Consider the following 17,794-nt stretch of genomic DNA (forward strand, 5'->3'; position numbering starts at 1 on the left):
GTATTTTAGTAACACAAATGAATTTGACACACATGTACCCACACACAAACTTTATTACAAACCATGTCAGATCAGGACGTGTTTTGTTGAGCCACTGTGACGTACTAAAACATCACCACCAGAGGTCGTTGTGGAGAAGTGTTTCGAACAGTGTTTCAGAGCCTCGAAGCATTTGTTTCAAGTGCTTCGTTGTTTCATGAGGCTTCGTTTTGCCCATCACTATTAGTATCACAGTAGTGTTCCTCTGTCGTCTACAGGTTTGTTATTACTGACTTTCTTCTTCTTCTTCTTCATTAAACTTTCCTCTTCTTTGTGGTATTTGTCCAGTATGGTTAATTCAGAGCGGCGCCCCCTGGTGGATTAACTGACAAACGCTCATTCCAACACATTAAATGTCAGTATCAGCACTTTGTTCCAGTCAGACTAATGACAACGACAATAAAGCACATTTACAAAAGGAACTAAGAACTGGAATGGGATTATTAAGGACTAGGATCGGTACTCAGTATCGGCAAGTACTCAAATGTAAGTACTTGTACTCGGTCTGGAAAAAAGTGGTATGGGTGCATCCCTAATGTATGGGATCATACTCAGAGGTTTCACTGTGAATTTTTTTTGATCCAGATCCTCGTTTGTTGGAATGTTATGATGGGATCCTTCACTAGCCCAGTTCTGATCATCACATCATCACTGCACCTTTTAATAATGAAAGAAATGATTTTTTTTTTGAGAAAGTAGACAAAATATATAGGTTTTCTGGCTTAGAAAAAATATTTTTTTACTGAATCCAACTATTAACGGAACAATATGGATCATGATCATTTAGAAAATCACATAAAACAATGACTAGAGTTAGCACTCATTAGAAGTTGGTAAGATGCTGTATGTCTATTTTTAGACAATAAAGTCTGGTGTCTTATTTATAAGTCTACCATTTATTGTTTTGTTTTACATTAAATTAGAGATAAAAATAGTTTAGATGAAAATGTTGACTTAAGTTAATTTTATATGATTTTTTTTGTATGAAACTGAAGCCAGATTGAACATGTTTCAGCTCAAAATGCACCAGAATGCAGGAAACAGACTGGACCAGACTGGACCAGACTGGACCCAGACTGGACCTAGACTGGACTTAGACTGGACCCAGACTGGACCTAGACTGGACCTAGACTGGACTTAGACTGGACCCAGACTGGACCTAGACTGGACTTAGACTGGACCCAGACTGGACCTAGACTGGACTTAGACTGGACCCAGACTGGACCTAGACTGGACTTAGACTGGACCCAGACTGGACCCAGACTGGACCTAGACTGGACTTAGACTGGAACCAGACTGGACCTAGACTGGACCTAGACTGGACTTAGGACTGGACCCAGACTGGACCCATACTGGACCTAGACTGGACTTAGACTGGACCCAGACTGGACTTAGACTGGACCCAGACTGGACCTAGACTGGACTTAGACTGGACCAGACTGGACCCTAGACTGTACCTAGACTGGACTTAGAGCTGGACCCAGACTGGACCCAGACTGGACCTAGACTGGACTTAGACTGGACCAGACTGGACCTAGACTGGACCTAGACTGGACCTAGACTGGACTTAGACTGGACCCAGACTGGACCCAGACTGGACCTAGACTGGACTTAGACTGGACCCAGACTGGACTTAGACTGGACCCAGACTGGACCTAGACCTGGACCTAGACTGGACTTAGACTGGACCTAGACTGGACCTAGGACTGGACCTAGACTGGACTTAGACTGGAACCCAGACTGGACCAGACGGCTGTGGGTTTTTGTGGCTACACTCATTTCTACTAATGTAGCCACAGTGGCTGGATCTGTCATTTTCCTAGCACAAGCACAGGGTCCACATCTTTAAGACTGGGGACCAGAGGGTGTGTTCCAACTATAGGGGGATCCCACTCCTCAGCCTCCTGGGTAAGGTCTACACCAGGGTACAGAGAAGAGGGTAACGGTCGATAGCTGAACCTCAGATCAAGGAGTAGCAGTGCAGTTTTCATCCTGGACCTGGAACCGTGGACCAGCTCTTTACCCTTGCTAGGGTGCTGGGGGGGGGCATGGGAGTTTACCCATCCAGTCCACATGTGTTTGTGGATCTGGAGTAGGTTTACGACCTTGTCCCCAGGGGATCCTGTGGGGGGTGCTCCAGGAGTACAGGGTGGATGGCCTCTCGTTAGGGGCCGTTCAGTCCATGTACTAAAGGAGTGCCAGCCTGGTCCACGTAGCCGACAGTAAGTCGGACCTGTTCCCGGTGAGGGTTGGACTCCACCAGCGCTGCCCTTTGTCACCAGTTCTGTTCAGAACTTTTATTAGGGACCGAGCCGAAAGGTAAGGCCCTCTCACACAGTGACAGGCCTTGCCTGCAAGCAAGGCCCTATTATTTGTTCGTTTTTATATTATTTTTCCCTGATACTTTAAACTGGATTTTGACCCCTTAAACATGCTCGAAAACTCACCAAATTTGGCACACATGTCAGGTCTGGCAAAAAATTTAATAAAATGTAAAAATTATGCCCATAGGTGCCAAAATGAGCTCTCTAGCGCCCCCTAGATACACAAAAACGTTCCTAGCGGCTAGTAGGAATGTTGTAGAAACAAATGCCAAAATTTTCCTCTCATTGAGCCCAGCAAATCACGCGCAGACACTCATGACCTAACTCCAACAGGAAGTTCAGAATTTGCCTTTCAAAATAAAATGCTCAAATTGCAAACTTCCAGTAGGAATGTCGTAGACACACGAAACCAACACCAAAACTTCAATTTAATCGAGCCTGACAAATCACGTGCTGACATCTATGAGCTAGCTCCAACAGGAAGTTCGCAATATGCCTTTCAAAATAAAATTTTTAAAACTAACTCCAATGACACCGTTTGTCGTATTGACTTCTAAATAGCACTGAAAGATAGAGTGAACCCTCCTCAAAAAAGTGATCTCGTACTTTTTCCATAACTGTCTTAGTTTTTTTTTTTTAGAAGCCCGCAAAGTTGTGATTTTTGGAACTCATTTTTCACTTTGGAGTTTTTCCCCACGTGTGACATATCTATCTGTTCAAGGGACTCACCACAACGCTCACATGCAAAAAAATTTGAGATAGGATGTATGTTTATTGATTTATAACAATTTGTTTATTTTCATACTTTTTTCACTTTAGACTGCCATTTGACCCCCTTAACATGCTCCAAAACTCACTAAATTTGCCATGTGTGTCATGGCTGGTGAACACTTTGATTCAATATCAAAATTAACCCCTTGGGTGCCAAATGGACTCTGTAGCGCCACCTTTATACTAAAAAACACACAAAATCTGCCCTAGCAGCCAGTAGGAATGTCCCAGAAACATGAAACAAATGCCAAAATGTTGGTCTGATTGAGCCGACAAATCATACACTGACACTCATGAGCTAACTCCAACAGGAAGTTGGCAATCTGCCTTTGAAAGTTACTCTACGTTTATGCAATTACTGTTTATTCATTTCAGACTTTTGACACAAAAGTTATACCTCATTTAATTCCCATAAGTCTGCAGAATCCAAAAGTGAAAGAATTTTTCAGATAAAACCTACGATTATGGAATAATGGCGATTTTTTGAAGAGTATGTTTAGTTTCACTTTTCACAACGACAAAATCCCTATATAAAGCTAGTACTCTGCAAGTTTCTAAGTGTGTGACAGTAGAACAGTGGTTTCAGCAGTGGTCTATTGTACAGGAGTGCTGGGTTCAAACCCTGGGCCAACCAAGGAATTTCTTTTTTTTTTTTTTTTGCCCCCCACCCCTCACATTTTAAAACAGGTTTTGCTGCATTATATTGTGGATATTGGACATTTTGCACACATTACAAAGTTACAAAAGACTACATTTTTTCAAAATAAAACCCCTATTAAAAATAAAACATTCTGTCTGTTACATAACTTCTTTTCATTTTTATGACCAAACGCTCAACTGTTTGTACAATGTTTCTTCATTCAAAAGTACTCTTTCTCACAGACACACATGCTCACACAATAGGGTTTTTCCAAAATAAAGCCTTAAATGTGAGAAATCATCACTTTTATGCTCAATTATTCATTCAATTTCAATTCCTTTTTCAAACTGATTCTTTCTCTCACATTAAAAACAAATGCACATACACACAGTAGGGTTTCCAAAATAAAAGTCTCATTTAAAGGTGATGGTGGTTTCAGCAGAGGGTCGCTGGTGTTCTGTACAGATGTAAGGAGGACGGACACTAAAGGGTGGGAACTGGTATCGGGACGGAGAGGTGTGAGTGGAGCTGAGGTGTGGACGGTCACGGGAGGCGGATTGCGGGGGAGGCGGATCGCCCAGTGCAAGGTCCTGCCCAATGCTGCTTGCAGCTTTAATTATAATTTTATTTGTGGATTTTCAACATCATAACATGGATGCATTATACAGTGTGTACATTTTTACTGTCCTTCTAAACATAAGTCCCCACCCCCAACTTAGATAGAAACATAAACATGTAAATATAAATTTTCCACAAAGACATCCGGGGGCTGTTTTACAAAACTAAGATTCCGTCATCCAGGATGACTGACTAAGCCGCGTTCAGCGAATCCAAAACAAAGGAGTCCAGACTTAATCGGTTTCACTCAGACCAGACCAGGATGAACGGACACGGATTCATCAGCAGGTGGAACTCATCCTGGATAAGTGTTTGCACTCGGCTTCCTCAATAGACCCTGACATCGATCACAGATTCACCATGGTAACTAGAGCAGCGGATTTTCCCCCGTTGGACACAAAACTCCTCATTTTGGCTAACAAGGAAGTAACGGAGCGAATCAAAAAGAAAGACAATACCACCACAGTTACAAAAACAACCAGAGACAGATGTAAAGGACTGCAGACCACCTGAATGAGGAAGTAGAGCACAAACACACACTGACTGTTCCACTGAAACCATCACAACTACAACCACAGAGTTAATGAACATCTGTGAAAACGGCTGTGAAATTAGAAGAACTGACTGTAGATGGGAGTGAAACTGTGGAAATGGAACTGCATCAGACTGAAGAACTGACAAACACATGAACTCACTGACTTCAGTCAATTTACCTTTGGGAGAAATAAACTTATCTGATCATGATTCAGGACTTCATGATATTGTTAATTAACCCATAAAGACCCAAACATCCATCACCAACAAAACCATCTACTGATCTAAACTGTTTAATTCCTGTTGATCCACTAATCCTATTAACCCATGCCAATAATTGGTGTAAAGTCCAGGTCATCTTCTCCAGCATTGATTCTCCAGTCAAACCCATGCAGTTGGATCAGATCCAGTGGATGGACACACTGGGTTTATGTTCAGTTAATGACAGATTGAACTGAAACAGACACTGTTTATTCAGTTTGATCTGTTTCTAATAGAAGAACCATCAACTGTAATCTGATCTTTAATGAACATCTACATCAGTGGCGGCTGCTCGTCTTTCAGACAGGGGAAGCTCAGTGTCGGCTTACATCAAAAAAAAAAAAAATTGTCAAGTTATTTAAACATACATTCGTCCCTCCGTTCCTGTTAAAGAAACTGCTCAGTGACCTTATCGTACCAGTAGGCGTCTTTTCCAGGACTGGACCAGTGTCCTGTGAATGTCCAGCAGAGCTGGGCTGCTCAGACAGCCTTGGCCCAGTGCATTGTGGGTGTCAGACTTCAGCCTTTTTAAACTACAGATGCTCCTTTCACTGCAACCCAGCCGACAGTTTGATTGATTTAACTATCTACAAAACGATATTAAACTGAACAAGAAATGATTAAATTATGAAACTGAAACAAGAAAACAATGAAATTATGTTAAATTGAAACAAGGAAGTCCAATGAGTGTGTTTTATTTACAGTGCAAGAAATGAACGAGTAATTTCGTAGTGGTTTCTGTGATTTCGCAGCAGAATGTGTGACGGTATTAAACTGAACTGTGTCAGTGAAGGAGCAGATCTGAAAACAGCTGTCAATCAAACGGGATTCAGCCTTTCGACCGATCCTCCAATCAGCACGTGGGATTCTGGCGTCCGGCCCGGCCGAGCTCCGCCCACAGCTCCATTCACCCCCAGAGACGCCCGGCGTCCGGGGGCGGGACAACATCGTAGCATTTATCCAATTACCGTCCAGTTTAGAGTCATTGAATAAACCAGTTCCACTCAGTCCCACTGAAGCCCACAGACGGACACAGTCTACGAACAAATGCACTGAGCAGAGATGGAGGAGAAAACACAGACACAGGAATGGAGGAGAAGTGAACAACAGCCAGTCTGTTGGTTTGTGATAAAACTGATTCTGAACCAACTCGTCTGTGAGATGAACGTGTTCGAACACATTTGTAGTCAATAAAATGTCAACACAACCGAACAGATTTAAGCATTTAATTTTCGTAATTTTAGGGGAAGCCGGGCTTCCACTGCAGTCTGAGAGAAAACACCACTGATCTACATGATCAGTGAATTAAATATACAAAAAGATCTGATTTACACTGATAAAATACAAACTACAGAAGATAATATTATAATAAATGCAGATAAATCACTTAAAGGTTCGACAGAGTACATTCATTAGTGAGCTGACACTCCAGTAGGTCTGGGCCTTTATGGGTTCATGAACACTGTTCAGTGTTTGGGTTCAGATTCTTCATCTGATCATTTCAGATGGTCCATGCTGACTGGCATCAGTGCTGTGTCTCAGTGGTCTGCTTCTGCTTCTGCTTCTGGTTCAGTCCATGACTCCTGAGTCTATCAGACCTCTGGATTCTGGCAGCGCCGATCACAAGGTGAACCACAACCTGTGTTCAGGACCAGAACCAGAACCAGAACCAGAACTACTGTTTACATCAGATCTGTGTCCAGAATGGAACTGGAGTTATGACGGACAGGGGGTCTACCAGGGGGACAGGGGGTCTACCTGGGGAACAGAGGGTCTACCTGGGGGACAGAGGGTCTACCTGGGGGACAGGGGGTCTACCTGGGGAACAGAGGGTCTACCTGGGGAACAGGGGGTCTACCTGGGGGACAGAGGGTCTACCTGGGGGACAGGGGGTCTACCTGGGGAACAGAGGGTCTACCTGGGGGACAGGGGGTCTACCTGGGGGACAGAGGGTCTACCTGGGGGACAGGGGGTCTACCAGGGGGACAGAGGGTCTACCAGGGGGACAGAGGGTCTACCTGGGGAACAGGGGGTTCTACCAGGGGGACAGGGGGTCTACCTGGGGACAGGGGGTCTACCTGGGGGACAGGGGGTCTACCTGGGGAACAGGGGGTCTACCAGGGGGACAGAGGGTCTACCTGGGGATTAGGGGGTCTACCTGGGGGACAGAGGGTCTACGTGGGGGACAGGGGGTCTACCTGGGGGACAGAGGGTCTACCTGGGGGACAGGGGGTCTACCAGGGGGACAGAGGGTCTACCTGGGGGACAGGGGGTCTACCTGGGGAACAGGGGGTCTACCTGGGGAACAGGGGGTCTACCTGGGGGACAGAGGGTCTACCTGGGGGACAGGGGGTCTACCAGGGGGACAGAGGGTCTACCAGGGGGACAGAGGGTCTACCTGGGGAACAGGGGTCTACCAGGGGGACAGGGGGTCTACCTGGGGGACAGGGGGTCTACCTGGGGAACAGGGGGTCTACCAGGGGGACAGAGGGTCTACCTGGGGATTAGGGGGTCTACCTGGGGGACAGGGGGTCTACCTGGGGGACAGAGGGTCTACCTGGGGGACAGGGGGTCTACCTGGGGGACAGGGGGTCTACCTGGGGGACAGGGGGTCTACCTGGGGAACAGAGGGTCTACCTGGGGGACAGGGGGTCTACCTGGGGAACAGGGGGTCTACCTGGGGGACAGGGGGTCTACCAGGGGGGACAGGGGGTCTACCAGGGGGACAGGGGGTCTACCTGGGGGACAGGGGGTCTACCTGGGGAACAGAGGGTCTACCTGGGGGACAGGGGGTCTACCAGGGGGACAGAGGGTCTACCTGGGGAACAGGGGGTCTACCTGGGGGACAGAGGGTCTACCTGGGGGACAGGGGGTCTACCAGGGGGACAGAGGGTCTACCTGGGGGACAGGGGGTCTACCAGGGGGACAGAGGGTCTACCTGGGGGACAGGGGGTCTACCTACCACCCTTTTCTCCTGACCCCATACACAGACCCCCCTGAATCAAAGCAGACCTACAGTCATGTCCAGACCAGGACCAGGACCAGGATCCACATGACCTTTGACCTCCTGAAGGCATGCTTTCACTGTCTGCACCACTGAAGGCTCCGCCCTTTGACATCATGTGACATCACTGTGGCCTGGACTGTCCTCCACAATGTGGACTGAGGGAGGGAGTGTGGACTGAGGGAGGGAGGGAGCCCCCCCCCCCTCAAAGTGCATCACACATGGACTGGGACAATCCTGCCATCTTCCCTGATGACCGCAGTGGTCAGCTGGTCAGCTGGTCAAGGACCAAAGTGTGTTCAATTATTTTAGTTCACGTGCATGATTTCAGTTCAATCTGTCCTGCAGAGGCAGAGGAATATGTGTGTTTATTATACAGTTTAAACTGATTAGGCCTGTTTTAATGTTTGTGCTACATACTGTGTGTATACTGTGTGTATACTGTGTGTATACTGTATGTATACTGTGTATATACTGTGTGTATACTGTGTGTATACTGTGTGTATACTGTATGTATACTGTATGTATACTGTGTATATACTGTGTGTATACTGTGTGTATACTGTGTGTATACTGTATGTATACTGTGTATATACTGTGTATATACTGTGTGTATACTGTGTGTATACTGTGTGTATACTGTATGTATACTGTGTATATACTGTGTATATACTGTGTGTATACTGTGTATATACTGTGTGTATACTGTATGTATACTGTATGTATACTGTGTGTATACTGTGTGTATACTGTATGTATACAGTATATACTCAGTACATACTACAGTATGCTCTTCTAACGGGCCTCCCAGCTTGTGTTGTCAAACCACTACAGATGGTCCAGAATGCAGCAGCGCGTCTGGTCTTCAATCAGCCTAAAAGGGCACATGTCACCCCCTTACTCATTGAGTTCCACTGGTCTACCCATAGCTGCCCGCATCAAATTCAAATCTTTAATCCTAGCCTACAGAATTCTCCGTGGGTCTGCTCCTGTCTACTTAGGTGCACTAATAAAAGCTTATGTCGCCCCACGACCACTCCGCTCGTCTGGGGAACGTAGTCTGGTGGTCCCCAGACCTTGTACAAGACAATCCAGGCTCTTTTCATGGGTCGTTCCACGTTGGTGGAACGCTCTACCAAGTGCTACAAGAACAGAGTCATCCCTGCCTATCTTCAAGAAGCTCCTGCAGACCCAGCTCTTCCGAGAGCACCTCCTGTCCTAGCACTTTCAAACATTCCATTTTAAATATTCTAATAAGGTTTTTCCCAGGACAGCCACAGATTCTTTCACGATTATCTCTGGACCTGCTGCGGTGGTCCGGCCTCTTCCCTGCCCTCATCATCACCACTCACTTATCCTCAACCGCCTCCATGTGTCTCCCCCTACTCCCCCCTTCTCCCCTCTCCCCCAGTCTCTATCTCTATCGCTCTCCTCTTTTTTCCCCTTCTCTACTCTCTCTCTTTAACCCCAACTGGTCCAGGCAGACGGCCATCCTCCAGGAGTCTGGGTCTGCTCCAGGTTTCTGCTGTTAAAGGGAAGTTTTTCCTCGCCACTGTCACCAGTCACAAGTGTTTGCTCCAGGAGGATTCTGTTGGGTTTCTGTAGAATTGACTTAGAGTCTGGTTTTGACCAACTCTATATATAAAATGTCAAGAGAGAACTTTTTTGTGATCTGGCGCTATATAAATAAAATTTGATTGATTGAGTGATTTAATTGGTTTTCCCCTGTAAGTCGCTTTGGAAAAAAAGCGTCTGCCAAATGCGTAAACATAAACATAAACATAAACATGTATACTGTGTGTATACTGTGTATATACTGTGTGTATACTGTGTGTATACTGTGTGTTTACTGTATGTATACTGTATGTATACTGTGTATATACTGTGTGTATACTGTATGTATACTGTATGTATACTGTGTGTATACTGTATGTATACTGTGTGTATACTGTGTGTATACTGTATGTATACTGTGTATATACTGTGTGTATACTGTGTGTATACTGTATGTATACTGTATGTATACTGTGTGTATACTGTGTGTATACTGTATTAATACTGTTTATACTCTGTGTGTATATTGTGAGTATACTGTGTAAATACTGTACATATACTGTGTGTATACTGTATTTATACTGTGTGTATACTGTGTGTGTACAGTGTATACTGTGTGTATACTGCATTTATATTGTGTTTATACTGTGTGTATATGGGGGGGGGGGGGGGGGCTTATTCCAGGAAAATTTTCAGATTCAACATTAGCCCTGATTTTCGGATGCTACAAGATGTTCTAAACACTCCTGTGTAATTTTTTTGAAATTTTCATCCAAACCCCCCCCCCCACCCCCCACCCCAACCCTGAAAACATGGGTTTTTTGGCAACTTTCAAACCTTCTTCACTTATGATAAAGTACAAGGTAACAATCTGCTCATGTTGGGCCCTTAAATGTTTTTTTGTCAGACATGTCATGTCTTAGAGTGCTTTGCACTACAGAAGGTGTAGAGTCAAGGTGCAATTAGAGGTCAAAGGTCGCCCAAATGGTCCAAATGCATATTTGATGGAACTCATCTGTTCATGTGGGTTCTTCTAAATGTTGGGCTCAGGTTCTCTCCTCAGAACACATCTACTGACCACAAACAACTGACTGTGGGTGAGGGTTACTGAAGGACTGTATTAGGCTAGTTCGTTGTGTGTATGCTTCATTCGCCCTCGGGGCGTCGGTCAGGACACAATAAGCAGGAGGTTTGAGTTCAGTTTAACAACGTTTACTGATGAGGCTGGGCACAGTACAGGCATGGGTTAACTCCAGCTTTGGCACTGACAGTATAAACATATGGATATGTGGGGTTATATGTGTGTGTGTGTGTGTGTGTGTGTTTTGGTAATTAAAGACGCACACTAACTCGTCAGTGCGACATGACAGAGAGTTAGCAGATACAACGGCAACAATCTGTGTGCACTTCTGTTAAGACTACGCTACCCATAATGCATTGTGCCTTAAAGCAACAGGGACCTTTCCCAACATAGTAGAGGACAACAAACAGCACAAGTGATTGGAACCTTTCTAACACTGACATTCAATAAGACACATTAAACAGAAGCATTTACTCATGTATTCTGCACAGACATGAAAAAAGAACAGACGGGAGTTTCACATGACTGACATTTACATGAATGTGTCCTGTTGTGGGTGACACAGTGGTGCAGTAGATAGACCTGGTGCCTCACAGGTCCTGGGTTCAATTCCAACACCAGTCGATGGGGGTGGGACCTTTCTGTGTTCTGTGTTTACATGTTCTCCCCGTGTCTGTGAGTTCTCTCTGGTCCTCTGGCTCCTCCCACCATCCAAACACATGCTCTGATAGGTTAACTGGTTCATCTAAATCCCCCATAGGTGTGAATGTGACAGTGTTTGTCTCTATTTGTTCAGTGTGTGATGAACTGGTCACATGTCCAGGGTAAACCTCACCTTCACCTGGAAGTAGCTGGGATAGGCTCCGCCCCCGTGTGTGATTACTGTATTTATACTGTGTATATACTGTGTATATATTGTGTATGTATTGTATTTATACTGTGTAAATACTGTGTACACATTGTGTGCAATACTGTATTTATACTGTCTATATACTGTGTGTACTGTGTGTATACTGTATTCTACCTTTGAATGTGTATTTATTCTTCTGTTCTCATGTTTTAGTTCTGTTCTTTCTCTCTTGTACAGTCTTTGTGTGACTTCAGTTTTAAAGGAGCTGATGGTTTGATTGTTTTGATTGATCCATATTCAATAAAGGAACATCATGTTACTCTTTGTGTATTTATATTTATATGACATATATAGTCTGTGGGAAACTGTCAGTTATCTGAGTATAAATAATACAGAGACTGAAAGGGTCAAAGTAATCAGATTCAAAATAAATAATCTGTTGCCTGTTCCTATTCAGAGCTTGATTAAAATATGGGAAAGTGTTTCTAATTTCAGAGGAAGTCATGTGTTCAATAAACCTTCTGTTAGAACAAATATGAACACATTTAGTCTGTGTGTTGGAGGAAATGTTTGGAACAAGTTCAGTCCTGAGTTCACAGACTGTCCAACACTATTTATGTTTAAAACTAGGTTTAAATATTATTAAAATATATGACGAATGTGAATGTTCATTTTTCCACTCAAACTATTGAATTCTTTAGTTTTTTGTTGTTTCTATTGTTACTAAGCTAAAGGCACTGGTATCTATTTTATTTCATTTTGTTTGGTGATATGAATGGGGGGGGGGGGGTAGAATGATCTTAGGCTTCAGCCTATTCCTTTACAGACTCTGTAGTTTTTAAACATTGGATCTGCATAAATGTCTAATGTTTGAAATGTCTGAATAAACACAATTGAACTGAACTGATCTAATGACTGAAAAATCATCTAAAATCATCATTTATGTAAAATTATTGAAATTAATAATCACAAATGTTTCTGTACTGACAGTGGGTCTAGTTACTGTGATTCCATTGTTTAATGGGCAGTGGAAGAACTATTGGTTCCATTTGTGGAGACTGTTACTGAGATGAAGGATGAGATTAAATAAATCCTGAATTTAACCTGGTCTGGACCAGGCTAACTCCACAGAATAAATCTCCATGGTAACTTATATCAGAACATATCCTGCTTTCCCCTATCCTGCTTTTGTGAAACCGGATCATGGATAAGTTGAGCCAGGATAACCAACATATCCTGGTTTAATCCCTTATCCTAGTTTTGTGAAACAGGCGCCTGGAATATGAACAGGAGGCACATAGCATCCACACAAATTCTAGATGTGAAACCAGTGAAACCTCTTGTTCCTGTTCATACAGTCACTAATCATCTTTAACCAGGTGGTGATCACATACTGAGTCCCAGCTCCACTTGATCTGTTCACAATCAACCACATCGGCACAAGCATCTCATGAGGAAAGGTCCAAGTATTGTATTCCAACTTTATGGACAACAGTGGAAAAGGATTTCTCACCTGAACAAATGACACCAGCGTCCTCACGGTGTTCACAGTCCTCTGTTCCAAATCCTGGGTGTGGACACTCAGTCAGAGAACTCTCATTTCCTGAACAGGCCACATCATCGAGCCAGATTCGACCAGAACCGTGACCAAAGTGGGCGGAGCCTGGGGCTCTCAGCGCCGTCCCACAGTTCAGCTGTTTACAAACCACCTGAGCATCATTTAAGTCCCATCCATCATCACAGACTGTTCCCCAGGTACCACCATGGAAGACCTCAACCCTACCAGAGCACCGAGTAGAACCAGGACCAACCAGTCTGATCTGAACTCCTGTCAGATACAAAACATCACATACATAGAATATTAGATTAAATATTTGACCCAGTGTGAACTGAAATGGAACACAGGATAATGGACTGACCTGCAGCAGGTAAAGAGGAGGTGAAGAGGAGACACACTGAAAAAAGAAAAAAAAAAAATTCATATTCACACACATTTAGGCCCAATCCCAGTTCAGCCCTTGGCCCCTCCCCCTTGGCCCCTCCCCCTCAGCCCTTGCACTTGACACTACTCCTTGAAATGCAGTTGTAAGGGGTAGTGGTTCAAACGTTCCCCTGTGAAATGGGACAACCCTTCATCAGTCATCGATACTTCTATAAACAGATGTTCTCCATGTGGTCAGCAGCTGGAACCGTCTGTTACACACACAGCAGAGGGGAGAGGGGAGGAATTACACACACAGCAGAGAGGAGAGGGGAGGAGTTACACACACAGCAGAGAGGAGAGGGGAGGAGTTACACACACAGCAGAGAGGAGAGGGGAGGAGTTACACACACAGCAGAGAGGAGAGGGGAGGAGTTACACACACAGCAGATGGGAGAGGGGCGGAGTTACACACACAGCAGAGAGGAGAGGGGAGGAGTTACACACACAGCAGAGAGGAGAGGGGAGGAGTTACACACACAGCAGAGGGGAGAGGGGCGGAGTTACACACACAGCAGAGAGGAGAGGGGAGGAGTTACACACACAGCAGAGAGGAGAGGGGCGGAGTTACACACACAGCAGAGGGGGGAGGGGCGGAGTTACACACACAGCAGAGAGGAGAGGGGCGGAGTTACACACACAGCAAGCACTCAAACAAAAGGGAGGGAGACGACAGAAAGAGAGAGAGAGCAGGACCACAACACAAACGGACTGGAAAGGAAAAAAAATATGAGAAAATGAGTGACAACAGGAAACGCAGCAAAATCTGGACACATTTCAATGACACTGAACAAACTAAGGCAGAATGTAGAGAGTGCACGACCAAAAACTCCTATAGAGCTGGTTCCACAAACAACCTGCAGACACATGAGAAGTGTTCATCCATCAGAGCAACTGGAAGAAAAAAGACAAACAAGTGAAGGAGATCTGAATGAAGGTGTGAGTGAGTCTACTGCAACTGTTACTGCTACTGCAGGATCGACAGCATGACTGAGAAACAGACAAGTCTGAAAGAGTCCAAAGTAAGGAAAGGTCATTTGGAAATAGTCCAGAGTTTCTGTTTGCACTGTAGAATTTATTCTTTTTATCACTGTGTACAGTGTGTAGATAAAGGTGTATTTATATAATAAACATTTGATATAGTGCATGTTTTTTTTACATTAGTAATTCATATTGTGCATAATTTTTCATTATTGTTGGTAATAAATTAATTTAAGCAGCAAAAAATCTGAAGAGCCACTTGAGCCGAAAGAGCCGGTTCTTTTTAGTGAACCGAGCCAAAAGAGCCGGTTCTCTAAAAAGAACTGGAATTCCCATCACTACTGTTTGTCTGTGTTTACCTCCATCTGACTCATGAGTGGAACTGAATTATGGCAGATTTCTCAGACCCCTGTGTTTGTAGTGTGGTCCTGAAAAATCTCTGTTTGGAGGGTCAAACAGCCCTCCACCTTAGCCCCTCCCCTCAGACTCAAACGTCCACCTTTAACCCTTACAGACCCAAACGTCCTCCTTTAACCCATTAAGACCCAAACGTCCACCTTTAACCCTTAAAGACCAAACGTCCACCTTTAACCTAATCCTTCTACTGATCTAAACGGTTTAATCTTGTCAATCCATATCAATAATTGGTGTCAAATACAGTTTTTCATCTTTTCAAGGTCATCAGATATGACCATATTTGGACGTTCAGAGGCTCCGTAGTTACCATGGAAACACCGTCATCTTCTCCAGCAGTGACTCCAGTCAAACCCATGCAGTTGGATCAAACACACTGGGTTTGTGTTCAGTTCAGGACAGACTGGACTGAAACAGACACTGTGTATTCACTTTGATCTGTTTGATCTGTTTCATGCATGAATTATGAAAAAAAAAGTATCTAGATTTTTTTAGATTGATTTGATTTGTCGAATTTAGGCTAAAGTTGAAATGCATTTTGATTTTTTTAAAATATTGTTTTATTAAGAATATATGAACTTCCTCAGGCTGTAGAAAGTACAAGTTTTGGCTTTTTTTAATTCAATAATTGCTGATATTGGAAACATCATAATGCAATTTTTTTTTCAGATACATTTTTTAAACTTTTTATGGAATGTCTTTTGCAGCAGACAGTTGTTTTTTGTTTTGTTTGTGTTTTTGTCTAAAGCTGTGAACCTGTTGTCCAGTGGTGGACAGTAAACCCATGTGTGGGTCTGAGGAGGTTCACTGGAGCAGATCCCAGATCAGTCCACCTTCTACAGCTAACATCATCCTTTAGTTCAGGGGGGTCAAACAGGCGTCCCCCCAAAGGTTCCAGTCCGACCCCTGGGATGAATTTACAAAGTGTCTAAATTCCATAGTCCAGGCTGTGGAACTCATTTTAGAGTCGGTTCCACATCCAGACCAATCTGATCTGCAGTCCAATAAGAACAGCAGAAGAACCCACAGAAGAACCACTGCAGATTTACTACTGGGTTTGATGGAGAAAATAATCTGACATTATGTCTGTAAAGAATGACAACTGCAAAGTGCAAAAAATAACATGAAATTATGAAAATATTTAGATGTATATGTTTGTATGGATTTTGTATATGTCTTTATTAATGAGGATATTTATGTAACATATATGTTTTATATATTTGTGTAGATGTAGTACACACACACACACACACACACACCAGTGCAGATATGTTCAAATAACACAGAAAAAGACTGAGAACAGGAAGTAAAAGAGCAAGTGTGGGGATGTTAGGACACACACATACACACACACACACACACACACATATACACATATACACACACATACACGTATACACACACACGTATACACATACACACACGTACGCACAAACACGCATATACACGTATACACGCATGCACAAAAACACACACACACATACACAAACACACATGCACAAAAACACACATGTACACGTACACAGACACACACAGATAAACATGTAAACACACATTCACAAATATACACAAACACAAACACACACACACACACAGACTGAACACAGGAGGAGCAGGAAGTCAAAGGGGCGGGGCTATCACAGGGCCATCCACACCAGGGAGGCTCCGCCCCCCCACACCAGCACCACAACCCAGAGCCACATCCTGACAGAGAGAGAGAGAGAGAGAGAGGGACAGAGAGAGAGGACAGAGAGAGAGAGAGGACAGAGAGAGGACAGAGAGAGAGGACAGAGAGAGAGAGAGAGGAGAGAGAGAGAGGAGAGAGGACAGAGAGAGAGGAGAGAGAGAGAAGAGGACAGAGAGAGGGGAGAAGAGAGGAGGGGGAGAGAGGAGAGAGAGAGGAGAGAGAGAAGAGAGGGACAGAAGAGAGAAAGAGGGACAGAGAGAGAGAGAGAGAGGGAGAGAGAGGGAGAGAGAGAGAGGGAGAGAGAGAGAGGGACAGAGGAGAGAGGAGAGAAGAGAGGACAGAGAGAGAGAGAGAAAGAGGGACAGAGAGAGAGAGAAAGAGGGACAGAGAGAGAGAGAGAGAGGGACAGAGAGAGAGGGAGAGAGAGAGAGAGAGAGAGAGAGAGAGAGGGACAGAGAGAGGGAGGGAGGGACAAAGCACCAGCACATGTGGGCAGCAGGGACCCCCACCCCACCAGGGAGGAGCAGACCCCAAGAAGAAACCACAGCCCCCCCACCCCACCAAAGAAAGACTGGAGAATAAAAATGTACAAGAGGAAAAAGACCAAACACAAGCACTGGAGAAAAGAATCTAAATATAAGACATATATATAAATAGTGAGTATTTTAGTGAGTGTGAATGTTTGTACAGTGACTCAGTTTAGTGCCGTCATTCTGGGTTCATTTTATAAACTCTATAAATAAACTACATTTATTCAAATACACTGATATTTAACTATTATATTATTTGTCATATTCTAAACACACAGTGTATAAATTAATAAACGCATATTTCTGTGCAAAATACATGTGAATATAATGTTAATGTTATTTGTATGTTGTAAATATTGTAAATAAATGTAATGTCAGATAACACAACTAAATCGACTCCTAAAGTCAGTTTGAGCCTCATTTCCATCATGACAGACACATGACCATCAGCACACGCTATGACTGATATCAAACACAGCCCTGACCCGTCTGTAACCAGGGAGACGAAGAGTCTCCATGGTTACC

General features: G+C 44.1%; 1 protein-coding gene across 1 annotated transcript in view; it reads right to left on the reverse strand.

Moving 5' to 3' along the window:
- The window catches only part of LOC115424903 (deleted in malignant brain tumors 1 protein-like), a 133,394-nt gene that overhangs the window by 7,140 nt on the left and 108,460 nt on the right, over nt 1-17,794 (reverse strand). The window contains exon 6 of the mRNA XM_030142298.1: nt 13,190-13,501. Within this exon, the coding sequence (XP_029998158.1) occupies nt 13,190-13,501 (312 nt within the window). The remainder of the gene's footprint in view (nt 1-13,189; nt 13,502-17,794) is intronic.

This window comes from Sphaeramia orbicularis, chromosome 8, assembly GCF_902148855.1.
Source record: "Sphaeramia orbicularis chromosome 8, fSphaOr1.1, whole genome shotgun sequence".
Lineage (NCBI taxonomy): Eukaryota > Metazoa > Chordata > Actinopteri > Kurtiformes > Apogonidae > Sphaeramia > Sphaeramia orbicularis.